The 20,618-nt window shown below is 43.1% G+C and overlaps 5 protein-coding genes across 10 annotated transcripts; 3 read left to right on the forward strand and 2 right to left on the reverse strand.

Annotated features, from left to right (window-relative positions):
* The first annotated feature begins 416 nt into the window (after positions 1-416).
* LOC132785442 (protein takeout) lies at positions 417-2,869 on the forward strand. Of its 2 annotated transcripts, none has more exons than XM_060791545.1 (4): positions 417-660; positions 1,927-2,016; positions 2,097-2,247; positions 2,333-2,862. In XM_060791545.1, the coding sequence occupies exons 1-4, from the start codon at positions 570-572 to the stop codon at positions 2,763-2,765; spliced, it is 765 nt and encodes a 254-aa protein (XP_060647528.1). In that variant the 5' UTR covers positions 417-569; the 3' UTR covers positions 2,766-2,862. The 2 variants fall into 2 exon arrangements, with proteins under 2 accessions (XP_060647528.1, XP_060647527.1); XM_060791544.1 differs by lacking the exon at positions 417-660 and adding an exon at positions 1,330-1,561 and having other exon boundaries at positions 2,333-2,869.
* A 111-nt stretch (positions 2,870-2,980) lies between these two features.
* On the forward strand, positions 2,981-4,770 carry LOC132785439 (protein phosphatase 1 regulatory subunit 21). The gene is made up of 5 exons (XM_060791541.1): positions 2,981-3,185; positions 3,284-3,640; positions 3,708-3,887; positions 3,950-4,513; positions 4,572-4,770. Exons 1-5 carry the CDS (start codon positions 3,105-3,107, stop codon positions 4,659-4,661), a joined length of 1,272 nt encoding a protein of 423 aa, XP_060647524.1. The 5' UTR covers positions 2,981-3,104; the 3' UTR covers positions 4,662-4,770.
* A 91-nt stretch (positions 4,771-4,861) lies between these two features.
* LOC132785443 (iron-sulfur cluster assembly 2 homolog, mitochondrial) lies at positions 4,862-5,592 on the reverse strand. Of its 2 annotated transcripts, none has more exons than XM_060791546.1 (2): positions 5,426-5,592; positions 4,862-5,374 (listed from the first exon to the last, which is right to left on the reverse strand). In XM_060791546.1, exons 1-2 carry the CDS (start codon positions 5,467-5,469, stop codon positions 4,954-4,956), a joined length of 465 nt encoding a protein of 154 aa, XP_060647529.1. In that variant the 5' UTR covers positions 5,470-5,592; the 3' UTR covers positions 4,862-4,953. The 2 variants fall into 2 exon arrangements, with proteins under 2 accessions (XP_060647529.1, XP_060647530.1); XM_060791547.1 differs by having other exon boundaries at positions 4,862-5,330; positions 5,426-5,535.
* Positions 5,593-5,721: 129 nt separating this feature from the next.
* LOC132785436 (serine-rich adhesin for platelets) lies at positions 5,722-11,602 on the forward strand. 4 transcript variants are annotated; one of them, XM_060791536.1, is made up of 5 exons: positions 5,722-6,162; positions 6,223-7,823; positions 7,881-8,004; positions 8,059-9,657; positions 9,733-11,602. In XM_060791536.1, exons 1-5 carry the CDS (start codon positions 6,037-6,039, stop codon positions 11,506-11,508), a joined length of 5,226 nt encoding a protein of 1,741 aa, XP_060647519.1. In that variant the 5' UTR covers positions 5,722-6,036; the 3' UTR covers positions 11,509-11,602. The 4 variants fall into 4 exon arrangements, with proteins under 4 accessions (XP_060647519.1, XP_060647518.1, XP_060647517.1 ...); XM_060791535.1 differs by having other exon boundaries at positions 8,059-10,384; positions 10,451-11,601; XM_060791534.1 differs by having other exon boundaries at positions 8,059-11,601.
* Positions 11,603-11,611: 9 nt separating this feature from the next.
* LOC132785437 (ATP-binding cassette sub-family C member 4) lies at positions 11,612-19,401 on the reverse strand. The gene is made up of 7 exons (XM_060791538.1): positions 19,166-19,401; positions 16,484-16,702; positions 16,297-16,428; positions 14,272-16,234; positions 13,330-14,215; positions 12,559-13,258; positions 11,612-12,495 (listed from the first exon to the last, which is right to left on the reverse strand). The coding sequence occupies exons 2-7, from the start codon at positions 16,666-16,668 to the stop codon at positions 12,195-12,197; spliced, it is 4,167 nt and encodes a 1,388-aa protein (XP_060647521.1). The 5' UTR covers positions 16,669-16,702; positions 19,166-19,401; the 3' UTR covers positions 11,612-12,194.
* Between the last annotated feature and the right edge of the window lie 1,217 nt (positions 19,402-20,618).

Below are 20,618 nucleotides of genomic sequence, written 5' to 3' on the forward strand. Positions count from 1 at the left end.
ACAAAACAGAAAGGGCATTACGGGGTTGCTGACTTGCCGGTCACCGTTCGTCACCTGTTTCCACAGTTTACACAGTTTTTGTTTTGTTTATTGTTTGTTTTTTTTTTTGGCAAGCAGCAAGAGCAAGCGACTTAAGTTGCAACCTCATGATCAATTATGGCTATTGGTTGCATTACCTAAAGTGGTCAGCCGGAAAGCAAAAGTTGCCGCATGTGGCGAGTAACATTCATATATGTATAAATATTCAAGAGTCGACATACAAACATACATGTTTATGGGCCAAAGCTCGCCGTGGTAATGATCGAAACTTTATCATATGCGAAGGAAGCTTTCGTGGGCTCAAGCCGAAGCTGAAGCTGAAGCTCAGTATAAAATTCCGTTGCTCGGAGCATCCCGCTTACATTGCGTTGTGATATCTCGTCGCGCTGCAGTCGATAAGCTGCTAAAGTTGTTTGTGCGTGTGTGGTGTGCGTGAATTTTCAATCAGCGGGAGGGGAAACTCCAGTTTGCCAGTTAGCAATTTCATTTCAATTTCGCATTGCATCCGATTTCGACTTTGACTTAACATCATGTCAAAACCATCGACGTTTTTATTGCTGCTGCTAATCGCCGTCGTTGCGCAGGAGACCACAAAATGTGTAACGGTCGCGCAAGATTTGCGTAAGTATAGCTCACTTCATAGCTATAGCTATAACAATAATAAAAACAACAAGTGCAAAATATTTGATTTGTCATTTGCGCATTTGCTTTCAAGTTTGGCTGTGGCTGTGGCCGCTTTTAGGCCCACCAACACTGTTTATGGCTTAAACGTGATAAATATTGTTTATGCGTGTTTAATATATTACCCGTATTAGCTACGGCATTTAAACGATTGCCCTTCAAGGTCGTTGACCATCTAATGTAATATTCTCTAATGGTCCGTCAGGGTGACAATCCCAATTCGAAAGTCCTTGCAATGGTTAAATGCACTCTTTTTATTCGCATATTATCGCATCCTGCCCCACTGTAAAATTCAGTTAATGTGAAAATACATCTCTGAAAAGAACACTAAAACATAATTAATACGTTGCCGTAAATCCATCCATATACAATGATCTCATTTCCTTTTCATCGCATTACACCTGAGATTAATATTGAATAAAATATAATTATTTTTATTGTTATTAAGTAAATTTGAACATATTTATTGTTATTATTGTTTTTTATTTCTTTTTCATCGCCTACCTCCGCAAATATAATTAATATTAAATACATATTTTTATAAAGAAATATCTGCCTCGATTAGAGTCAGAAATTTGTCACTTTGTTATTGAATTAAATCTTGTTACATATAGTATAGTTTTTTTTTAAAATTACAAATTGCAATGGGGAATCGTTATGCAAGCGAAACTGGTCTACAACATAATGACATATGACGATAGCGAGACAGATAAACAAGTTTCCAACTGTCAGTCAGTAGTTTACTTCCGCTTGATGCCATTAACCCACAATCGCTTCGCAATCCAACAGCAACCAGAATCGATGACACATATTTTTCAACCTACTTATCGTGCTGTGCATGGTATGTTGCCGTAGGTCATGAATGGCTTTGTTTTCACACTACACATCTCAAAAACAAAGATAAATAGCCGTGCGCATCGTCTTGACATTGAGAGCTAACAATGTTGGCTGTCGGCTCTCATTTGTTTTTAGCCCATTGTATGAAACAAGTTTCTGTTGTGGCCAACGAACTCTAAGTATTCGACTACTGATCGTTGCTATTAAGATTTATGCTTATATGTTGCTATTATAATTACAGAGTCCCAAATCGCAGCTGGACTTCCGGCCAAGCGATTTCAATTTTTGATTTCGATTTCAATGTCATTATCAAATCCGATTTGATTTGATTTAAATTAATCAATTAATTTTTATTATTTATTTTCGCAGCTGACAACTTCCCCAAGTGCAAACGCGATGCCAATTTTGACAAGTGTCTGGTGGATGCTGTTAATCAGGCAATACAATTACTGAAAACTGGTTAGTACTGTTACTACTTTAACTATTAATCGTTTAGCCAGAAATATCAACCTATTATGAACTCATTAAACTATGCGCAGGTAACAAAGAATTCGGCATTCCGCCACTGGAGCCGCTGTCCGTGAAGAAACTCGTTATAGATGCCGGTAACGCACCCATTAATCTACGTCAAGCCTTGAAAAATGTGAAGGTGCACGATATGATCTCGACAAGCAAGATTCATCGGTACAGGTAATTAGCAGATTCCAATTCCGAATCCAGTCCGGATGACAAATAGATCGAGCGCATTGTAAAACACATTCCATTCTTCTGACAGAACCGATTTGGACAAGCATTTAATCATCTGTGATAGCAAAACCGATCGCATTGAAATGATTGGCGACTACGAAATGTCGGGAAGGATTCTACTCTTACCTATTACGGGACATGGCAAAGCCAACATTACGTTGGTCAATACCAAAATCGAGCATCGTTTAATCGGGGAGCCCTTCGAAAAGGATGGCGTCAAATACATGCGTCTGAAGGAATATCGCGTTGCAATGGAGCCAAAGCGTGTTTATCTGCAATTTGAAAATCTGTTCAATGACAAAACCCTATCGGAGGGTATGAATCGTTTTCTGAATGAAAACTGGGAGACTGTCTTCAATGAATTGAAGGTGGGCTATTCTAAGAGCTTTGGTCTCGTATTCAAAGAGCTCTCAAACAAAATCTTTGAGAAAGTTCCGTTTGACAACATATTCTTAAGTTAGTTTCTATTGGCATGTGTGTAATTTATATATGTTAAATAACAAATTAGATAATAAATAGAAAACGGTTTCTGATTTACTTTTCAAGCCAAAGCAGAAAATAACGGCTATTTATAATTTTAAAAGCAGCGCCTATCGATAACTGACTAACCGATTATTGGAGAATTTAAAAAACCTTCGATATGTAGCAAGTATCGCTAAATTGCGGAATATCGCACATTTTTGCCAGCACTAATCTTGCAGTTTTGGCACTTTCGAAGCGGAAAAAGAAATAGTGTGTTTTTGTTTAAACAGTTGCACAAACAAATAAAGAGTGTACGACTCGACGACTCAGCTGCCTAGATGGCAGAACATTTAGGAAGCATGGAGAGTACCTCAGTGTCAGAGGCAAAGTACCAGAAACTGGCCAGCGAATACTCAAAGGTAAAGGCAACAACACAGCAACAGTTTACGCCCCAATTTGTAAGCGTTTTTAATCAAATTTAATCCACATCCGCTTTCCCACACGCACACTACAATAGATGCGTGCCAAGGCACAAGTATTAAAAAATGCGGTGCAGGATGAGCGGGCGAAGGTGGAAAGTCTGCGTGAGCAATTGCAGCAAAATGCAACATCATCACGACGCACCGAGCAGGAAGTAGACTCATTGAATTTTCGCAATAAACAGCTAGAATCGCGTGTCTCGCAGCTGCAGCTGGAGCTGTCGCTGCACGAACAGGCGCCCAAGAAAAAGGAACCAAGCAGGCGTGGTCTTTTAGGGGGCATCAAACAGGAGCCGCCTAGCGAGACGCCACATAATACGAATGCGGCGCAAGAGGCGCTCATATTCGAGGAGTTGCAAAAGAAAATCATGGAGAACGCGCAGCTGACATCATTGGTAAATAATGTGCAAGGTCACGTCACTACACACACACTTGTGTACTATTTTTATGACCACCCCACAGATCGATGACAAGCAGCGCGATTTGTTGTTGCACACCGAACGAATGGCAGAGCTGGAACACAAGTTGGAGAAGCGCACAAGTGACCAAAACGAGCTGGAGAAACGTTTGCGTAAAGAGCTCGAAACACTGCAACATCGCAACTGCGAACTAGAAACCAAACTGGTCGATGCAGCCAGCATGGTAACCTTACCGCCCTCTTAAAATGAATGTTAAAAGAGTTTAATGACCTATTTATGTTGTAGTTGGGCAGCGAGGATGCTTTAAGCGCCACTGGCAGCGACAGCACGCCGCTGCACAATCCACTGCAGCAGCAGCAACATCAACTCAATACCAATGCCGCCTTACCGTTAACTGCTGAGGAGCGTATTGCTCTTCTGGAGAAGGAGTCAGCTCACTGGCGAGCTCAATACGAGGCGGCAAAAGTCATTCAGAACTTCAACTCGAACTCCAACTTAAATTCGAACCCCATTATGGATCTCAGCAGCATTTGCAGCTGCAGCACAGCTGCTGCTGGCGTCACCGTTAAGCCTTGTAGCCTCGAAACTAAATGTAGCCAGCGAGTGCGCGATTCGCTACAAGAGCCCCTCGAGCCGCCTACGAAGGAACAGTTAATCTACAGTGTATTCAGTAGAAAATACGAAGATTTGCTGCGCCTCAAAGCGTTGGCCGAGTCGCGATTGCGTTCGTCGGAGCAGGAGGCAATGCATTTGCAGATTTGCCTGGAGAATGCGACGCAAGAACTAAAATCAAAGGATGAGCAACAGTCCAGCTTGGGTGGGGCACTGCAAATGCTCGAGGAAGAACTGGTAGGAATTTATTACAATATCAAAGTCAATCCTTGTTGAATATTTATGTGATTTACAGACCACGACACGTATTAACTATGAGGAGCAGATCAGCGTGCTGACAGAACAAGTGATTAGCTTAAGTGAGCAATTGGCGGCCGGCAATTGAATTGTAGAATTATGTATGCCTTGCCGCGTTCCCCATTCAAAAGTACCCAGGCCACAGTGGAGCATCTAATGTCGCTGTTTTGCTTTTGGTGCGGTTAGTTATTGGAGATGCTTGTGCAGTCATTTTCAAAGCAATAATGAAAAAATGTCGAATAACCAACCGTTTACATGGCAAAACAAACCCCCACAATGCAATGTGTGTATTGTATATAGCTGAATATATAAATTTATATATGTATGTTTTAAATAATTCACTAAAATTTAAACAACAAGAAACGTACTGAGTATGTTAATTACAATTTAATTGCGAACGACGAGCCACAGGAGCAGCCCATTTCTGCTTGGGGATTGGCCACCATGCGAAATCCTGCTCTAATTAGTTCGCTATGATAATCTATTGTTGCCCCACTGCAATAATCCAGCGATATTGTGTCAATGACCACTTTTGCCTTCTCCTCCCCAAACTGTAGATCGTCTTCGTTCATCTTTGTGTCCAAATCAAATTTATACTGGAATCCTGAACAGCCGCCGCCCTCGACGGTGATGCGCAGAAAGGAGCCGTCCAGACAGATCTCACGCAAACGTTTTAGGCAGCTATCGCTCACTATCAGCTGCTGTTGTGGGTTTGTCATGCTGGGTGCAATTGTTGTCGGAGATTTGGAGGCGGCGTCTTTGGCGGCATAGCGCAGTGAGGACGTCGATACCAACAAATTTCTGTAGTTAATGTTTATGTAATACTGTTTGATGGGCCAATATTATAGCTACCTTTGGAGGGTAGGTTTTGCCAGTTGGCGCAACACGAAAGCCATTTCTATAATTTCACAATTTCGAAAATAAGTTGCAAGTGACAAAATCTCGTAATCAAAACAAAAGGTACCAAACAGCTGCTTGTATTGATATACGATATATTTTTTTTATGAAGCTGCAGTGGCATGTCAACACGATTAATCTGTTAGCCCTATCGATATACGATTGAAAAAGTAAGACCGTGTGAAGTACAAATTTGTATTGAAGAGAAACAAATATTTTGAAAATCCAACTAGTATTACATATCCATTCTAATTTAATAATTCTCAAATCTAAAACAAAATGTTCTAATTGTCCGTTAGTTGTGGAGACAAACGAAAGGCTGTTAAAAAAAATTGGGCTATTGCATGCAAAGTGTGGCCAAACTGGCAATAGTAGTAGTCAGATCATTTTTGTCGTAAATTAGGATATTTGTAATTCTACTCCACGGTCACGCTGGTGTCTGCGCTTGCGCTTTTTTGTTGGCTTGTTTTGAACGTTGTGTTTGATTTTTTATCACCTCCAATAAGTGTTTTTACTAAATGTTTGTGCATGTTATCAGTGTTTATTGCGTATATTGTAAATAAAGTATGTCGGTAAAAATAGATAATGGTAAAATAGAAACAAATGTCAGATTGCGTCATAAAGTGCTCGCCGATCCCGAACGGGTTCGAAAAGATCTTGAGCATCAGCGTCGCATAACTCGTTTGCAGCAGGTAAGACGCAATATCAATTGTTTACATGCTCTTTTTACAACATTACGAAACACTGCATAGGTGCGCGAGAAATCGAATGATATAGCGCGACACATACGCCAAGAGACTGCAGCCGAAAAGACGCGGCAAGTACAAAAACTGGAAAGCGTCAAGCAAAAAGAATTGAATGTGTGGCGCGAGCATGTTATGGCCAAAAAACACCAGGACTACCGCACCGCAGTATTTCAAGTGGGCGCCGCCCATCGAGCCGCCCTTGTGGAAATCGAGAAAAGTGAACAGCAAAAGCAGCAGCAAAACGAACGCATGAAAAAGTGTCGTCGCCTTGCGGCCACAAATCGTGTGAAACACACGCCAGCAAATGTGCAACGTTCCACAGGAGGCAGGGACCTCAATGTGGAAGGGCGTGCCACTGCAGGCACACAGACACCAGTGCAAAAGACAACGGAGGGCAAAGAGAATAAAAAATGTTGCAAGTCATGGAAATGTCCTGGGAAAAACAAGTGTCAGGATGCCGCTGAATTCTCCGATTGCAGCTGGGATAATGAGCAGCTTGAGGCAGCGCAACGCATTGAATGTGCCCCAAGTAACAGCAGCAGCGGGCGGCAACTGCAAAAGACGCCGCCCATCATTCTCGATGTAGACATAGAAAGTGAAGATTCTCTGGAGATTTGCACACGTAATGGCATTGAGATTAACGATCGGCACATGCAAACCAATCGTCAATTCAGTCGTGTTGTGCGCTCCAGTCCTAGCAGCAGTCCAGTTCGCCAAACTAAGAAATGTGTTTCGCGTCCGCGCTTCACGCAAATCTCAGATTTGGTGCATCGCAACACGATGGACGAGCCACCTACAACGACGACCACCAGTCCGACACGTTCTGTGCAGCGTGTAATAACAACTGAAACGAACACTACGTCGCCCAAAAGAACTTCATCTCCACCAGCAGTAGTAACTTCACCCAAACAGGCGCCTGTCCAAAAGCGCTCTTCGCTAAGAAACCCAGTCAAGCAGGCGCCTCCAGCGAAAGTCATCGATGCGGGCATCAAACGCAGCTCAGCTGTGCAAACCGTGCAACAGCAGCCGCCCGTCGAGCTGTCGCGTTTGCAGTCACAGCCGCCTCTACAGGACCAAGCCACGCAAGTACCTCAGCAGCAAATACAACCTCATCAACAGCCGCAGCTGCCCATCCAGCCTATTCCCATGCAACCCATGCCACCATATATGCCACAACCCATGCCACCACATGCTGTTTATGGTCCGCCCATGATGCCTGGCTATGCGGCTCCCATGATGCCTTACGCCTATCCCATGCATCCGTATCCAACAACAAGCAACTATGTTGCACCACAACCTACTCAGCAAGCCTCCAGCAATAGCGCCACTGTGGTTCCACCACTCCCACGCACCACAACCACCACCACGACACGTTCAAGTGTCTCTACTAGCAGCTATGTAGTGCGTCAGAAACCTGGTGCGGAGACCAACACATCGGGCCGTGTGCAGTTCTATGATCACAATAACAAGTACACCCGCAACTATAAGGCGCCGGAGGAGTCGGTGCAAGTAAATGTGCCCGATGCATCACATCTCAATGCAATGGACCATGCACGCATTGAGACACAGCTCAGTAAACTGCGTGAGCAGGAGCTCGACAAGCTACGGTAGATCGATAAACAAGCCTTTCTTTTACTTGATTTTAATTATTATTAAATTTGCAGCAAAGTCACTGAACAGCGTGGACAGAAAGCGTTGCAGCGGGAGCAAGTACGTCGAGATTGCGCCGAATTAACAGAGAAATTGGACGCGCTTTCGCAGCAACAACCTCAGTTGCTTCCTAGTGATGTGAGTATATAAATGTATTGCCCATTTTTATATTTAGTTGTTTACTTTTCGCAGGCAAACTTTGTGGCTGGTCATCGCTATGCGGACTTGGCTTCGCGTAGAGAGCAAAAGATGAACGAGGTTATGGAACAGATGCTGCTGCGGCCGGCGATTGTAACCTGTCCCGAGGTGCGGCCATCCAGCAATCACAATTCCCCAAGAAAGTGTCATCACACAAAATCAAATGCGCCATATGCCATCAATGTTGGCGATCCGCCACTAGGCAAGGGCGATGATGCAGTGGACACTGCCAGCTGCTGCTCCTTACTGCTCGACTACGTGGATGATCAGAGCAAGCAGCTACGTACCGAGCTGAAAGGCATTCACAGTAAGTCTGCAAAGTCGATGAAATTGCGTAATTTGCTGCAACGAATTGACAAGATTCGTGGACAGTTGCTGAACGAATTGAAAGCTGGGGACATGAGTGGCGATAATGCGCAAAAGGTTATTGATTCGATACGCCAAGAACGTGCTAATTTGAATATCGACATGACACACAATCTTGACGAACGCGAGATGGAATTGCAGAAAAAGGAAGCAATTCTTGAGCAGCGCTTACGACAATTGTACCGACAACAGCAGAGGCTGGCCGACCAAAAAGAGCGACAGGTAAAGGACAGCGATGAAGGCACACATGAAATCATAATTAAGGTACGCAGCGATGGAACAGTTAAGCAATGCGTACCTAAGGGCAAATCCCATAGGAAAGCAAGAACCACAGAACCCAGCAAACCAACTACTTCGTCTTCAACTGGAAGCAGCACATTGTCGACTGAAAAAAAACAGGCGGAAGTGACATTGAATCAACGCCAGAACTCCATTGATTCAAATTCTACAGCGTATCGTGAGTTGCCTCCCGTTAACTATGAGAATATTAGAGCAGCTGTTGCTGCTACTGCACCTCCTCCGACTCCAACTGTAGCCACAAGTCAAGCTGAGCCCTTGAATCCCATTATTGCACATTATGTGCAACGTTTACTGACCATGTCGCAAAGTGCAATCAATCAGCTGGGCGTAAGCAGTTCGGATGTATCGACGCCTGCTGATTCTATAGTCAATCAGCCAGGTAATATAAGCTCTGGTCCGACGGCAGACGATACATTAATTAATTCACAGCGTATGGAACGTGTCCAAGCTTTTATCCAGGAGAATCGCAGTTTCATTAACGAACTGGAGGACACGCTGCAACGGGAACAAGAGCAGCAGCAGCAAAGACAACAACAAATTCCAGATCAACACACAAGTGAAGTCTTTGATGAAATCTGGATGAAGCGTTTAGCCAGCAAGATGCAACTTCAGCAGCAACATAAGCAAAAGAATCTGGAGCATCAAGCGCCACAATCGCAATCACAGCCAGAGAAAGATCAAACTCAAACCAGCCAAAGAGGCCATACTAGACGCTCAGTGACCATTGCAACCGATACTGAAAGTGCTGCCAGATCTTTGGCTCAATTACTATCAAGTCAGATGAAGAGCAAACAGATGGCCATCAATGAGTTAAGAACTACCTCAAGAACCTCAGAGATACAAACGCAAAAACAATCCCAAACACAGACGCAATCAAAGCTTCAGTCTCAGACGACATCGAAGACGCAGTCGCAAGTCATCAACGAGGTGAGCAGCAGCAGTGACAAATCTGCAGCACGTCATGTTGAACGCTATGCCAAACTCACCGAAAACTGTACACAGCGCATAGCCGAGCTAACCGAGCTGATAACCAAGGTGCGTGGCGAGAAGAATCGACTGGTAGAGGTAACTCTGACCTCGGCTAGCGAGGCAGAGCGTCACTCCACCGAGTATTTCGATTTGCCACCGCTGCACGAAAATGGACAGAAACAGCTAGAACAAGGTGGTTCTCGCACTATGTCCGAAGGTAGCGATGCCACACAATCCAACTCTGAAGCGCTGCCGTTGCCCCTGCAGAAGCACAAGTCAACGGGCGCCAGTCTGGACAGTGGCATTTCTGTATCGCGGCCCATGACTGCCTTAGGACAACAGGAGCTGCCCGAAGCAGAGCCCTTGTCATTGGGTTCATCCAGCCAACCAGGCACGCATCGTCGTGGCAAGGCGCCGCCAGCCACAATACGTCGTTACAGTCCACAGCTGGCGGCCGAGGAAATGGCGCATGAGTTGTCCACCATTACTGAAATTGATACGCCAGCGCAGTCGCATATTGTTGCTGCCCAGGTTGAGCCAATACCCTTTCCCACCTTTGAGCAGTATGCACGCGAACTGAATGTGGATGTCTCTCAATTGGATTTCAATCAAAGTGTGCGCTTACAGCATGAATTCGATGAGCTCATCAAGAGTATTAGGGAAGCCGGTGTGCGCCTAGATTACCGTGAGTTTCCCAGCATCAGGGAGTATCTACATGAAACTTCCTCTACTCAACTGCGTATTCGTACAGGGAGAACTTCAATGGAACCAGCACCATCGTTGACAGCTTCGCAGATGATGAAGGAGATGCGTCTGAGTCATGTCAGCGTTCGTGAATTTACTCCACGACACGAATATATGGAAAGGCTAATGGCAAGACTGCCGCCGGAAGAACGCGACATGATTGATAGCGCCAGCTTGGATAGCACCGATTCATTCAACGTTGAAGCGGAGTTGCGTCAACGACACTTATTGAAGGCCTCGTTCAAGCGAGGTCCGCCCAGCGATGTGGACGTGGCTAGCAGCACGCGACGTGAAAGTGTTCCACCCAATGCCAGTGCAACTGCACCTGATGAGAGCGGCATCGAACACTTGTCGCATTCGCTGCATGAGCAAGCGCGCCAGCAGCGTCCAGCTCCAAGTGAACAGCAGAATCACAGCAGGCAATATTCTGGCATGCATCAACGAAGCCTGCAACATCCAGATATAGAGCAGCCTAGCATTCAACACGTAGGAATACTTAATCCGAGCATGCATCAACGAAAACAAGAACGACAGTTGCACTCCAACAGCAGCTCATCCGAGTCGGAAAGACAACCACGAAGAGCAGGGACATCTTTTCACAGATCCAGTGAAAACTTGTCCCAAGATCCGCCACAAGAAGTCAGTCAAATGGGACGTTCGCTCAATTTGCGAGACTTTCTTACCAAGGAACTTCTCAAGCACGGACGCGGCAGACGGATGGTCAGTGGCTCCGACGGCACCGACGATTCACTGAAAGGCCAATTTCTGCAGTCGGTCATTGATTCGTTATCAGGTTCAACTTCACCTGCAACTCCAGGTGGCCACACACATGTCACAAATGCAACCAATGACAGGCAAAAGACGTCCACACCAGTAGGCTCCTTTACTACCGGTTATGAGGCTGGTGCCACGTTGCACAGCTCGGACTCGCAGCTCTTCTCGATGGACAGTCACATCTCGGCGGTTAATTATGCCGATGGAACGCCACCAATTCCATATGAGTCACAGAGTATGCGAGCTGATCGGGGATCAGCGAGTCGTAATGCAAAAACCGCACATAAATGATCCGAAATTCTTCAGAAAATTATTTATATTACCTTTTAATCTGATTATATATTGAAAACAAAAGTGACGAATGCAATGTAATTATCAATTATTTATGTATGTATATTTGTAATAAAAAATTATTAATGTTGCAAACAGTTTTTCTAGCTAAGTATTTCAAGTACAGAGTTCACAGAGTGATTGTGGTTCCGATTAGATCGGAGTATAATTTAAAGATTTGTTTAGTTTCTAATACTAGCTAATGCATATTTTGGACTTTGTGAAAAACTCGCTGAATTTCATATTATTTTTGCATCGTATGCTTAGTTATAGCACCCATAAACAATAATAAACTCATAATATTGAGTTCTCGTTGGGTATTTCGATATACATATAATAAATATGTAATGTTTCCATATTTTTAATGATTTCGTGACAGTTGACTCAACCTTGTCATTGTATTCTATGTGATAAATTGCTGTTTATACTTAAGGCTTATGTATATAAGGCAGTACATCTAGAGACTTTCACTATTTTACCTGTACGTTGGACACCGACAAAAATCATACTACACTACAGAATATCAAACATAAGTACTCGCTTACAAACTTAGGTATATCATTTTGGTACGACTTTAAAAGAAAACTTGAAAGTCTTCTTTTTATTTCGGGTAAATGCGAATCTAATTGACCCACTCACAATTGTTTCTACTCCTGCTGCCCCTCGGCTGCTCGTTGTGCTTCTCTTTGTTCCTGCATCCGTTTGAAAGAGTCGCTAGCAATCTTCTTGAGAGCATCGGCTTCTCCGCCGGTCGCTTCCACCATCTGTCTCAGCACTCCACGAGATTTCTTCAACAGCAAATGTGGTACATCGAATTCCGCTGCATTGCCGGCATCCATAACAATGATGCGTTCTGAATCCATGACCGTGTGCAATCTATGTGCCACAGTGAGAACGGTGCAATGACGAAACTTGACACGAATTGTTCTTTGGATCAACGAATCAGTTCTAAAAGTAAGAAAAACTCACATATAATTTATGTATGTTAATTAAATTTATTTATTGACTTACTGTGGATCCACATTGGCAGTGGCCTCGTCCAGCACCAGAACCTTGTTGTTGCGCAGAATGGCACGTGCCAGGCAGAGCAACTGTCGCTGACCCACACTGAAGTTGCTGCCACGTTCGGTGACCATAAAGTCGAGTCCAGGAATGGCTGAGCGTAGCTCGACATCTTCCAGAGATCGCCACAATTCTGCATCGCTATATCGCTCAAAGGGATCTAGGTTATAGCGAATGGTGGCGGAGAAGAGTACCGGATCCTGAGGAATAATGGATATACGAGTCCGTAGCGTCTCCAGCGAAATGCTGCCCGTCTCTATGCCATCTATGTAAATGCCACCCTCAATGTATGCCAAACGAAAGAGTGCACCTATCAGCGACGATTTGCCTGCTCCAGTGCGACCCACAATGCCCACCTTCCAGCCAGGTTCAATGGTCAGGTTGAGATGCTTAAGCACAGCTGAGCCACTGGGATCATAGCGTAGACTCAAGTCACGGAATTCTACCTGTCCAAGAGTGGGCCACTGCTGAGATGGCTCTTTACCGAAGGGTTCTGAGGATTCCTGCTCCAGTTCCGTGTATTGGAGAACGCGTTCTACACTAGTCATTTGTTGCAAGGATTCGGCCACCTGGCGGACACCATATTGCACCATGCCTGTGAGTATCATTGCCTGCGAGATAGCCAAGCCAACATTGCCGCTATAAGTAGCTGAAAATAAATACGAATATATTTTAGTAAGTAATGTTAAAAAGGATCGCATTGAGAGACTGTGGACTCACTTTCACTTGAGATAATGAAGCTGAATGTAACAGCAGCGAGAAAAGCGCAACTGACACAGTCCAGCCAGAGTCCCAATGTCGTGTTCGCCGCCATCGTTAATTGCCAGACGCTACTGTGTACATCCTGGAGTAAATCAAATTCCTTGGCCACCACGTCCTGCATCTGACGCGAGCGTATGATTGAGAGTCCCATCAGAGATGAGCTGAGGTGCGAGAACACAGGACTACGGCAAATACCCTCCAGACGCTTCAGATCCTGAGACGGACGCAAATACAGCTTCAGGATAAGCATATCGATAACAGCAACAATCAGCATGGCAGCTATCAAGATTGGATTAACCACAGAGATGACAATCAATATACCAAACATCACCAAAGCAATCTGTATAAAGTCCATCATAGCACGGGGCAACAGCTCATCAATGGCGCCCATATCCTTAGAGAATCTATTGAGAATGCGGCCCGAGGGATTCGTATCAAAGAACCGCATTGCGGCATGTAAAATGCTGCTAAACATACGATCGTGCAACACCTTCGAGGCATGCATGCACGTCTTGAAGAAGAGGAATCCTCTGAACGTCGTCATCACCACGACAGCAATAATGAGACCACCGTAGATGTACATACATTCGTAGGTGGTGAAACTGGTAGCTTCTCCACGAGATCTCAGGTCTTCTTGCTGGGTCCAGATGTTAGAAAAGTAATCAGAGCTGCTGCACACAACCTGGGATAATAGCATGACCAAGACCATGAAGCTGAAACTGAGTAAAGTGCTGCCGGCCTTGAAATATTCAAACCACACACGACCCGACACACCACCAGAAGCTTGAGCCTCAGCTAATTCCTCGTCATCTTCATCGGCATCTGCCTGATCAGTGCTGTTGACCTGTTGGATCGTTCCCAATTTAAAATCAGTTCATCAGAAATTTGGTTTTTACTTACCGATTTAGTGCCCTGCGTAGAGTTGCTGTGCTTTCGAATAGGTTGGTAACTGTAGGGTGCTCCATCGATATAGGGTATGTCATCATCATCTTCGGACTCATCCTGTAGACTTAGCGTCGTGTTGGATGAGGAGTTGCCAATGGCACTAGTCTCAGTCTCCTTAGGTCGCTCCAGTAACTTTGCAAAGTCGAGCTCACTATTGATCAAATCCTCGTATTTTCCTTGCCTTAGGATTCGACCCTGATCTACAATGACAATCCAATCGGCCTCAGAGAGAAAGTGCACTTGATGCGTGACAAGCACGCGCGTTGCCTTTTGTTGTGCTAAACGCCCACGTGGTCCAATTACCTCATCAAACAAATGTCTTCCCACGTGAGCATCTACAGCACTCAAAGGATCATCTAGCAAATAAATGGAAGCGGGTTTATAGACAGCTCGAGCCAAACTAATGCGAGCACGTTGACCACCGGATAATGAAGCTCCACGTTCTCCTACAAGCGTTTTATCGCCATTGCTCAATTGCTGGAAATCCGTTGTCAAAGCACAGCATTGAGTCACATCCTGATAGCGCTTACGTTCGTATTGCTCCCCAAAGAGAATGTTATTCCGGACGGTGCCGGTGAAAAGCCAAGGCTCCTGCGAGGCATAGGAAAGATCGCCCTGAATCACGACTCCGCCATCCACAATGGGCAGTTCGCCGAGCAACAACTGGAATAGTGAGCTCTTTCCAGCGCCGACAGGACCAATGACTGCACACAGCTGACCTTTTTCGATTTGTAAATTAAAATTTTGTAGTGTACGAAGGGGTTTTTCTAAGTCCCAGGTGGCATTCACGTCCTTTAGAACAACAGCTCGTGTATCGCCTCCATCCTGCTGCTGTTTATGAGTCAGTCCCTGGACCTTCTCGTCGCGTCCCTCCTGCAGCAGATAGGCCTGAACACGCCGCAGAGAAACCAAAGCTTCGGCACCAAAGGTAACTGCTAGGGGATACCAAATGGCGGCCACCAACTGGAGGATGTTGTAGTAGCTGGCGGCAGAGAACACAAAATCCGCAGTTATCTGCTGACCCATGAGAGCGGCTGCAGCGAGCGTGATATATAGGGTGGATCGCTCCGTGAAAACCATTGTGCTGAGGTAGAAACCACGCAGGTAGGATGCATAGCGAATCTGTTTGATTTCGCATCGTCTGGCTTCCGCAACGACCGCCTGGAAAGGTTTTTCCCAGGCGTACATCTTGATTACCTGTATGCCCTGCACCAGCTCATTCATGATTCCCACTCTTGCATCCGTTCGCTCGGCAATCCGCATTCGCAGCACCGAAGTCAGCTTACTCAATGCCGATTGCAGTGGTACCGTCTTTAGTAGCAATCCGACGACACCGACTAAGGCCGGGATGCCAATTCTCAAATAGATCAGATAACAAGTGAGCACCGCTTGGATGGGCATTATCCAGATCCAATGCATAAAAATGAATCCATAATCCAGGCGATTTACATCATTGGATAGCAAATTAATGAGGTAACCAGCAGGCGTTTGACCCGCCGACTTCATAGACAGACGCAGGGTCTTTCGGTAGATAAGAGAACAACAAGCAATGCGCATTCTAGCTCCAATCAGGCGTTGCCTTAGATCCAAGTGATGTATAAGGAAGCAGCAAGCTAGTGTGGATCCCACCAACACTCCACCAAGGCAATAAAGATCTTTCCAGAAATAAAAAATGGCCTGCTCAAATGTACTCAGCTCAGTTTGATTGGTGCCGGTAATGACATCCCTTATATGTTCTTTGATCGGATCATTATTATTTATAGCATTGGGTGAATTGCCTGCAGTTTCTGATGATCCAAAGTTGGTCACGGCTCTTACAGTGCGGTTCAAGGTTTCGGTAATGTTGGTTGCCAGAACAGGCGAAGTTGTCCTTTGGAACTGCATCAATAGTTGAGCCAGCACAGCGGGTATAAGAGTTCTGCAATAAATAGTCCGTGTATTAAGAACACAAAAATAAATGTGTTGCCAGACTAAACTCACTTGATTACAATGTAGACAAAGCTCATGATGCCATTGACAATCGTTGGCCAAAGGAAACAACGAAACAATGCGTTTCGCAGACGGGGCTTGTGGGATTTGCGATGAGAACGCTCCAGCTCCTTGAACCATTCACTACAAATATATTAAAATTAACACGGATTTCGTAGTGTTTGTGCTAATATTGTACTCTTCGAGACGATCTCCTAGCTGCTCTGAATGATCTTCCTTCAGACATTCCGTTAGATCATTTGTATTAAGACCCCGTCGCGATCCACGATACAAAAATGGCACCGCCCAGGCAAATATTAATTGCGATAATATGTTTGCCCTTTGTCGGGGATTCTTTCTTTCCGGCTTGGCGCTGCTATCCATTTTGTCATGGAATGGGGAATGCAGTTACCTGCGGCTGAAATACACAATGATCGTATAAATTCTTCTGTTGATAAGACAAAATAATCTATGGCGAGCGACGTACGCCTAATTTGGCACATCTTTGCAATAAAGCCTGGGTGTAAACCGCATCAACATCGTGACTCTCAGCATATACGACGTCTACTCTATAATTTCCTTATCAATACTACTACATACTACCCCAACCAACTAAGCGACCTTGTGCACAATATTTTATACTGATAGTCGTCTAACTAATGTCTAATCGACACAGTTTGGAGGCGGTAGTTAATGTTATCTTTCTATGAGTAAGGAAATAAAGCAACTAAGTTGAGTTTGACTATAAATCGTGGTCTATTAATATGTTATATCTCTGTGTACTCATTGGAAACTGTGGTGAGGTGTGGTCTAAACGTACCGCTTTATTCATAACTAACACTTTTCATATTTCCAAGCTTGTTTAACGACTCAACGCTGAAAAACGAGCATTCCATTGAGCGGGTGCGATTAGTGAATTCTGCAGACCCAGACTCGTAAAACGAAACAGTCGGTACTCATTATAAGTAAACAGGTCGCGTTACCAACTTATTTATAAAGCTGTTTAATTGCTTCTTACTTTCTCAGATTGCAGAAAGTGTTTTGATTGCAAGTCCATTGTTTTGCGATATGAATCAAGTATTAGAAAAATAATTCTTGTTCAGATAAAAGTGAAATTAACTTGATAAATACGAACTTTGTTCAACATTATCTAGCCAGACTAAAGAGGCTCTAAGCTTAAAGCTATGAATGTATCTCTAAATGGTCCAATGCGTATCGGTCGTTCACTTAGTTGTTTATTTGTTTTATGTTTATGCACATACATATGTCTGTAATTGATAAGATGAAGACACCTAGGCATAAATCAAATTTGATTTAACGACGTTGACAATTTTCGCAATTCTTATGACAATAATCATAATTTTTATTAATTAGCGTACATCCACTGCACTCGCAGCTCGTGTGTGATAAGCTGTCTAAATGGCGCTTCTGAAAGTTGATGCATGCCCAAAGTTCCTGACAATAACCTAACCTGATGACCCACATTTCTAAAATGGTTCTTTTGCAAGTAAAACTTTTCCAACTACCAACAAGTTAAAAAGTTAAACAGTATGTGAAATATGTCGAAACTTTGAAGTTTGCAAAACGCTGTACAATGCGACAAGACTGTTAATTCACTTAATGCAGTTGAGTTATAAGGCAATATAAAAACATTCTAATTTATAGGGTTGGAGATTCATAGTGCGTTCACTTTGTTTCAATCAAGACTGATCAATTTGATTGTGTGGGACGATGATAAAGTATTATAAGTGCTGTCGCACTATATCAGGCCCTTACATTTAATTGAACTGACTTTTATTAACTTTAAATTGCTATCTTTTTATTTCAATTAATTCTGAGAAGCGCTTAATAATTCATTTCGATTAATTGGAAAACTTATTGACGTTTAAATAGTTTCTATAAGTCAGTAGGATGTTTTATAATAAACTACATTTACATATGTCGTGTTTAATAATATAGGGAGTTATAATAAAACTATATTTGTTGCCTTTGCAAATAAATAAACAGAAGAAATAATTAAGTTGAAGTCAAACTGCAATTAGGCTGTGCACATAATTATCAAAATGAACTCTGGAATTGATAGCAAATTATAAATAATTGCATTTTTATTACAGAAAGTTAATTGCAAAATGGTGGCGATGAAAATGTTTCAGATTCAAATTTAATATTTTTCATGATTTTTAAGAGCTTCAGTCTCTTTACGCGTGAAAACAAATTGGCAGCCGAAAAAGCTGTCGAAATGCGTATTCACCACACCAAAATGTGTTGAATTCAACACGCAATGTGTGTGCTACTCTCTCTATTTCTGTCTCTCTCTCGTTTTTCATTTGACAAGAACAACAACATCAGAAGTACAAGCAACAGTTGTTTCACAGTTGTTCTGTTTTACAGCTTGCTAAATGAATGGCGAAAAAGACACAGATTGCCAACGGGATTAGATTTTTCTAATAAATGAGCATACAAGTAATAAAACCAGCGCACAATTCTATATGTATGTCAGATGATATAATTGATAATTATCAGCAAAACGATAATGTGAAATACGAAAACTGACTAACAAACCGGCAAGCGCAGGCAAGTGGTTGTTAACGTTTACAGGGAATCGAAAGGGGAGTGAAGCGGGCACCTTGGAGTCAATGGCATTATTTCGCCGGGGGGTTGTTGTTGGCATTGGAATGCAGTGAAAAAAGCAGCTTGCGGCGTGCTTAAAAATATCGCATTGTCTACGGACGACAAATGGAAAACTTTGGTGAAAACATGAAACAAACGGCAAGACAATTATTATCAGACATTAATGACGTAAAGCAAAGGCAAATTGCTACATAATCAAATGACATACAAATGCACATATTTATTTTTTCTGGTCGCTTGATTCACATACCCAGCTAAATGTATTGAGTGGTACACTTAAATTAATTGTTTTATTTTATCACACTTTGATTAAGTTCACAGCACTGTTAATTATTTTGCTTCTGCTCATCGAGTGGGAACCACTTGAAGCTTTCGATGTTGTAACACGTGCGTAAAATACACCAGCCGTCGTCTCTTTATGATGAGTATTCTGGCAAGCACGACAAGCATTCACGTATTCCGCGACGCCGAATCAAGCACCACCACAATGGCGCACAGCTCGAATGCAACTGAAACAGAAACTGAAATGAATGGAACGTACTCGTACTCACAATGCTTATTTGCCTACCACTCGAGTCTCTGCTGCGCCCCCAGAGGGAGAACGTGAGAGTAGGAGGTAGAGAGAGCAGACCGTTTTGGTTTGGCAAACAAATGCTTCTCACTCAGTTGGGTCTTATCGTTTGAGCGACATCTGAGAGTACACATGACTACACAAAAATCGACGCAGTAGAGGAGTTAACCCATTTCATCGTATTATTAAATGTCATTTTCAATTTTTAATAAACCGCCTGGAATCATTTATTTATTATTTTTAAATTAAAATAAAATCCCTTACTAGTTTCTTGACTATTTATAATTTATTTTTTTAATTAATTAAAAGAAAATTAAATTCTTTCCTACAGAGAATTCCAAAAAAATTTGATAAAATTGTTTTTATCTTGTGGCTATCTTATAGCTACTCGGAAATGTAGCGGTTAAAAAATAAAAATATCGATTTGAACTTGATTTTCAAATCGAAAATTTAAATTGAAAATCGAAAATTTAAATTGCTGAAGCTTATCGCATTTGTTACCAGTTGTAAGTCGGTTTATTTCGCATATCAATTGATTTTAGAAGTATTCTTCAGTTGAGTTCATAATACACAATGTAAGATACAGATGTCTAAATATAACCCATATATTATTTACATATCCTATAAAGACTTCTTGCAGGTCAATTACATTAGTTGTAATTGTATATTTATGCGGAACCAAAACAATTGCTGTCAGGTTTTTTTTTATGGGAAAGTGACATATTTATAAGGTTGGAGGAAGAATCGCTATACATAATCTGCGAGCCCTGATATTTTTGTTTGAGAATTTAACCATTCCCCCTGTGATTGCCGAAAACAAATCTTCGGCAGCGCTACTGCCGAAATACAATTTGCATGGCCAGCAATAAGATCGAATCGAAAGAAGGCATTTTTCAGTCCACTCAGCGTCTATCTACTTTCGTTGAAGTGTTCGCTCTTCGATCGGTTTCTTCGTTTTCGTTCGCTCGTTGCTCGTTTATTCGTTCGTTATTCGATTTTGCGCATATGATTAAAGGCACACTGGCCTGAGGGACGGCAGATATGTTGAAATATCGGTGAAATGTATCTGTCAGATACTCAGTTATTTAGTACGCAGGTAGTCGCAGCATTTTTGCCAAGCATTGCAACCAAG

The sequence above is a fragment of the Drosophila nasuta genome, chromosome 2R (assembly GCF_023558535.2).
Source record: "Drosophila nasuta strain 15112-1781.00 chromosome 2R, ASM2355853v1, whole genome shotgun sequence".
Classification (NCBI taxonomy): Eukaryota; Metazoa; Arthropoda; class Insecta; order Diptera; family Drosophilidae; genus Drosophila; species Drosophila nasuta.

Bases quoted from the DNA above. Each gene is read 5' to 3' on its own strand.
- LOC132785436 (XM_060791534.1), top strand. From the start codon at position 6,037: ATGTCGGTAAAAATAGATAATGGTAAAATAGAAACAAATGTCAGATTG. The intron at 7,824-7,880 runs GTAGATCGATAA...TTAAATTTGCAG, and splicing joins CAGGAGCTCGACAAGCTACG to CAAAGTCACTGAACAGCGTG. The intron at 8,005-8,058 runs GTGAGTATATAA...TACTTTTCGCAG, and splicing joins CTCAGTTGCTTCCTAGTGAT to GCAAACTTTGTGGCTGGTCA.
- LOC132785437 (XM_060791538.1), bottom strand. From the start codon at position 16,668: ATGGATAGCAGCGCCAAGCCGGAAAGAAAGAATCCCCGACAAAGGGCA. The intron at 16,429-16,483 runs GTACAATATTAG...ATATATTTGTAG, and splicing joins CTAGGAGATCGTCTCGAAGA to TGAATGGTTCAAGGAGCTGG. The intron at 16,235-16,296 runs GTGAGTTTAGTC...TATTTATTGCAG, and splicing joins TTTGTCTACATTGTAATCAA to AACTCTTATACCCGCTGTGC.
- LOC132785439 (XM_060791541.1), top strand. From the start codon at position 3,105: ATGGCAGAACATTTAGGAAGCATGGAGAGTACCTCAGTGTCAGAGGCA. The intron at 3,888-3,949 runs GTAACCTTACCG...TTTATGTTGTAG, and splicing joins TGGTCGATGCAGCCAGCATG to TTGGGCAGCGAGGATGCTTT. The intron at 4,514-4,571 runs GTAGGAATTTAT...TGTGATTTACAG, and splicing joins AAATGCTCGAGGAAGAACTG to ACCACGACACGTATTAACTA.
- LOC132785443 (XM_060791546.1), bottom strand. From the start codon at position 5,469: ATGGCTTTCGTGTTGCGCCAACTGGCAAAACCTACCCTCCAAAG. The intron at 5,375-5,425 runs GTAGCTATAATA...CATTAACTACAG, and splicing joins GCAAAACCTACCCTCCAAAG to AAATTTGTTGGTATCGACGT.
- LOC132785442 (XM_060791544.1), top strand. From the start codon at position 1,378: ATGCAAGCGAAACTGGTCTACAACATAATGACATATGACGATAGCGAG. The intron at 1,562-1,926 runs GTATGTTGCCGT...TTATTTTCGCAG, and splicing joins TACTTATCGTGCTGTGCATG to CTGACAACTTCCCCAAGTGC. The intron at 2,248-2,332 runs GTAATTAGCAGA...TTCTTCTGACAG, and splicing joins AGCAAGATTCATCGGTACAG to AACCGATTTGGACAAGCATT.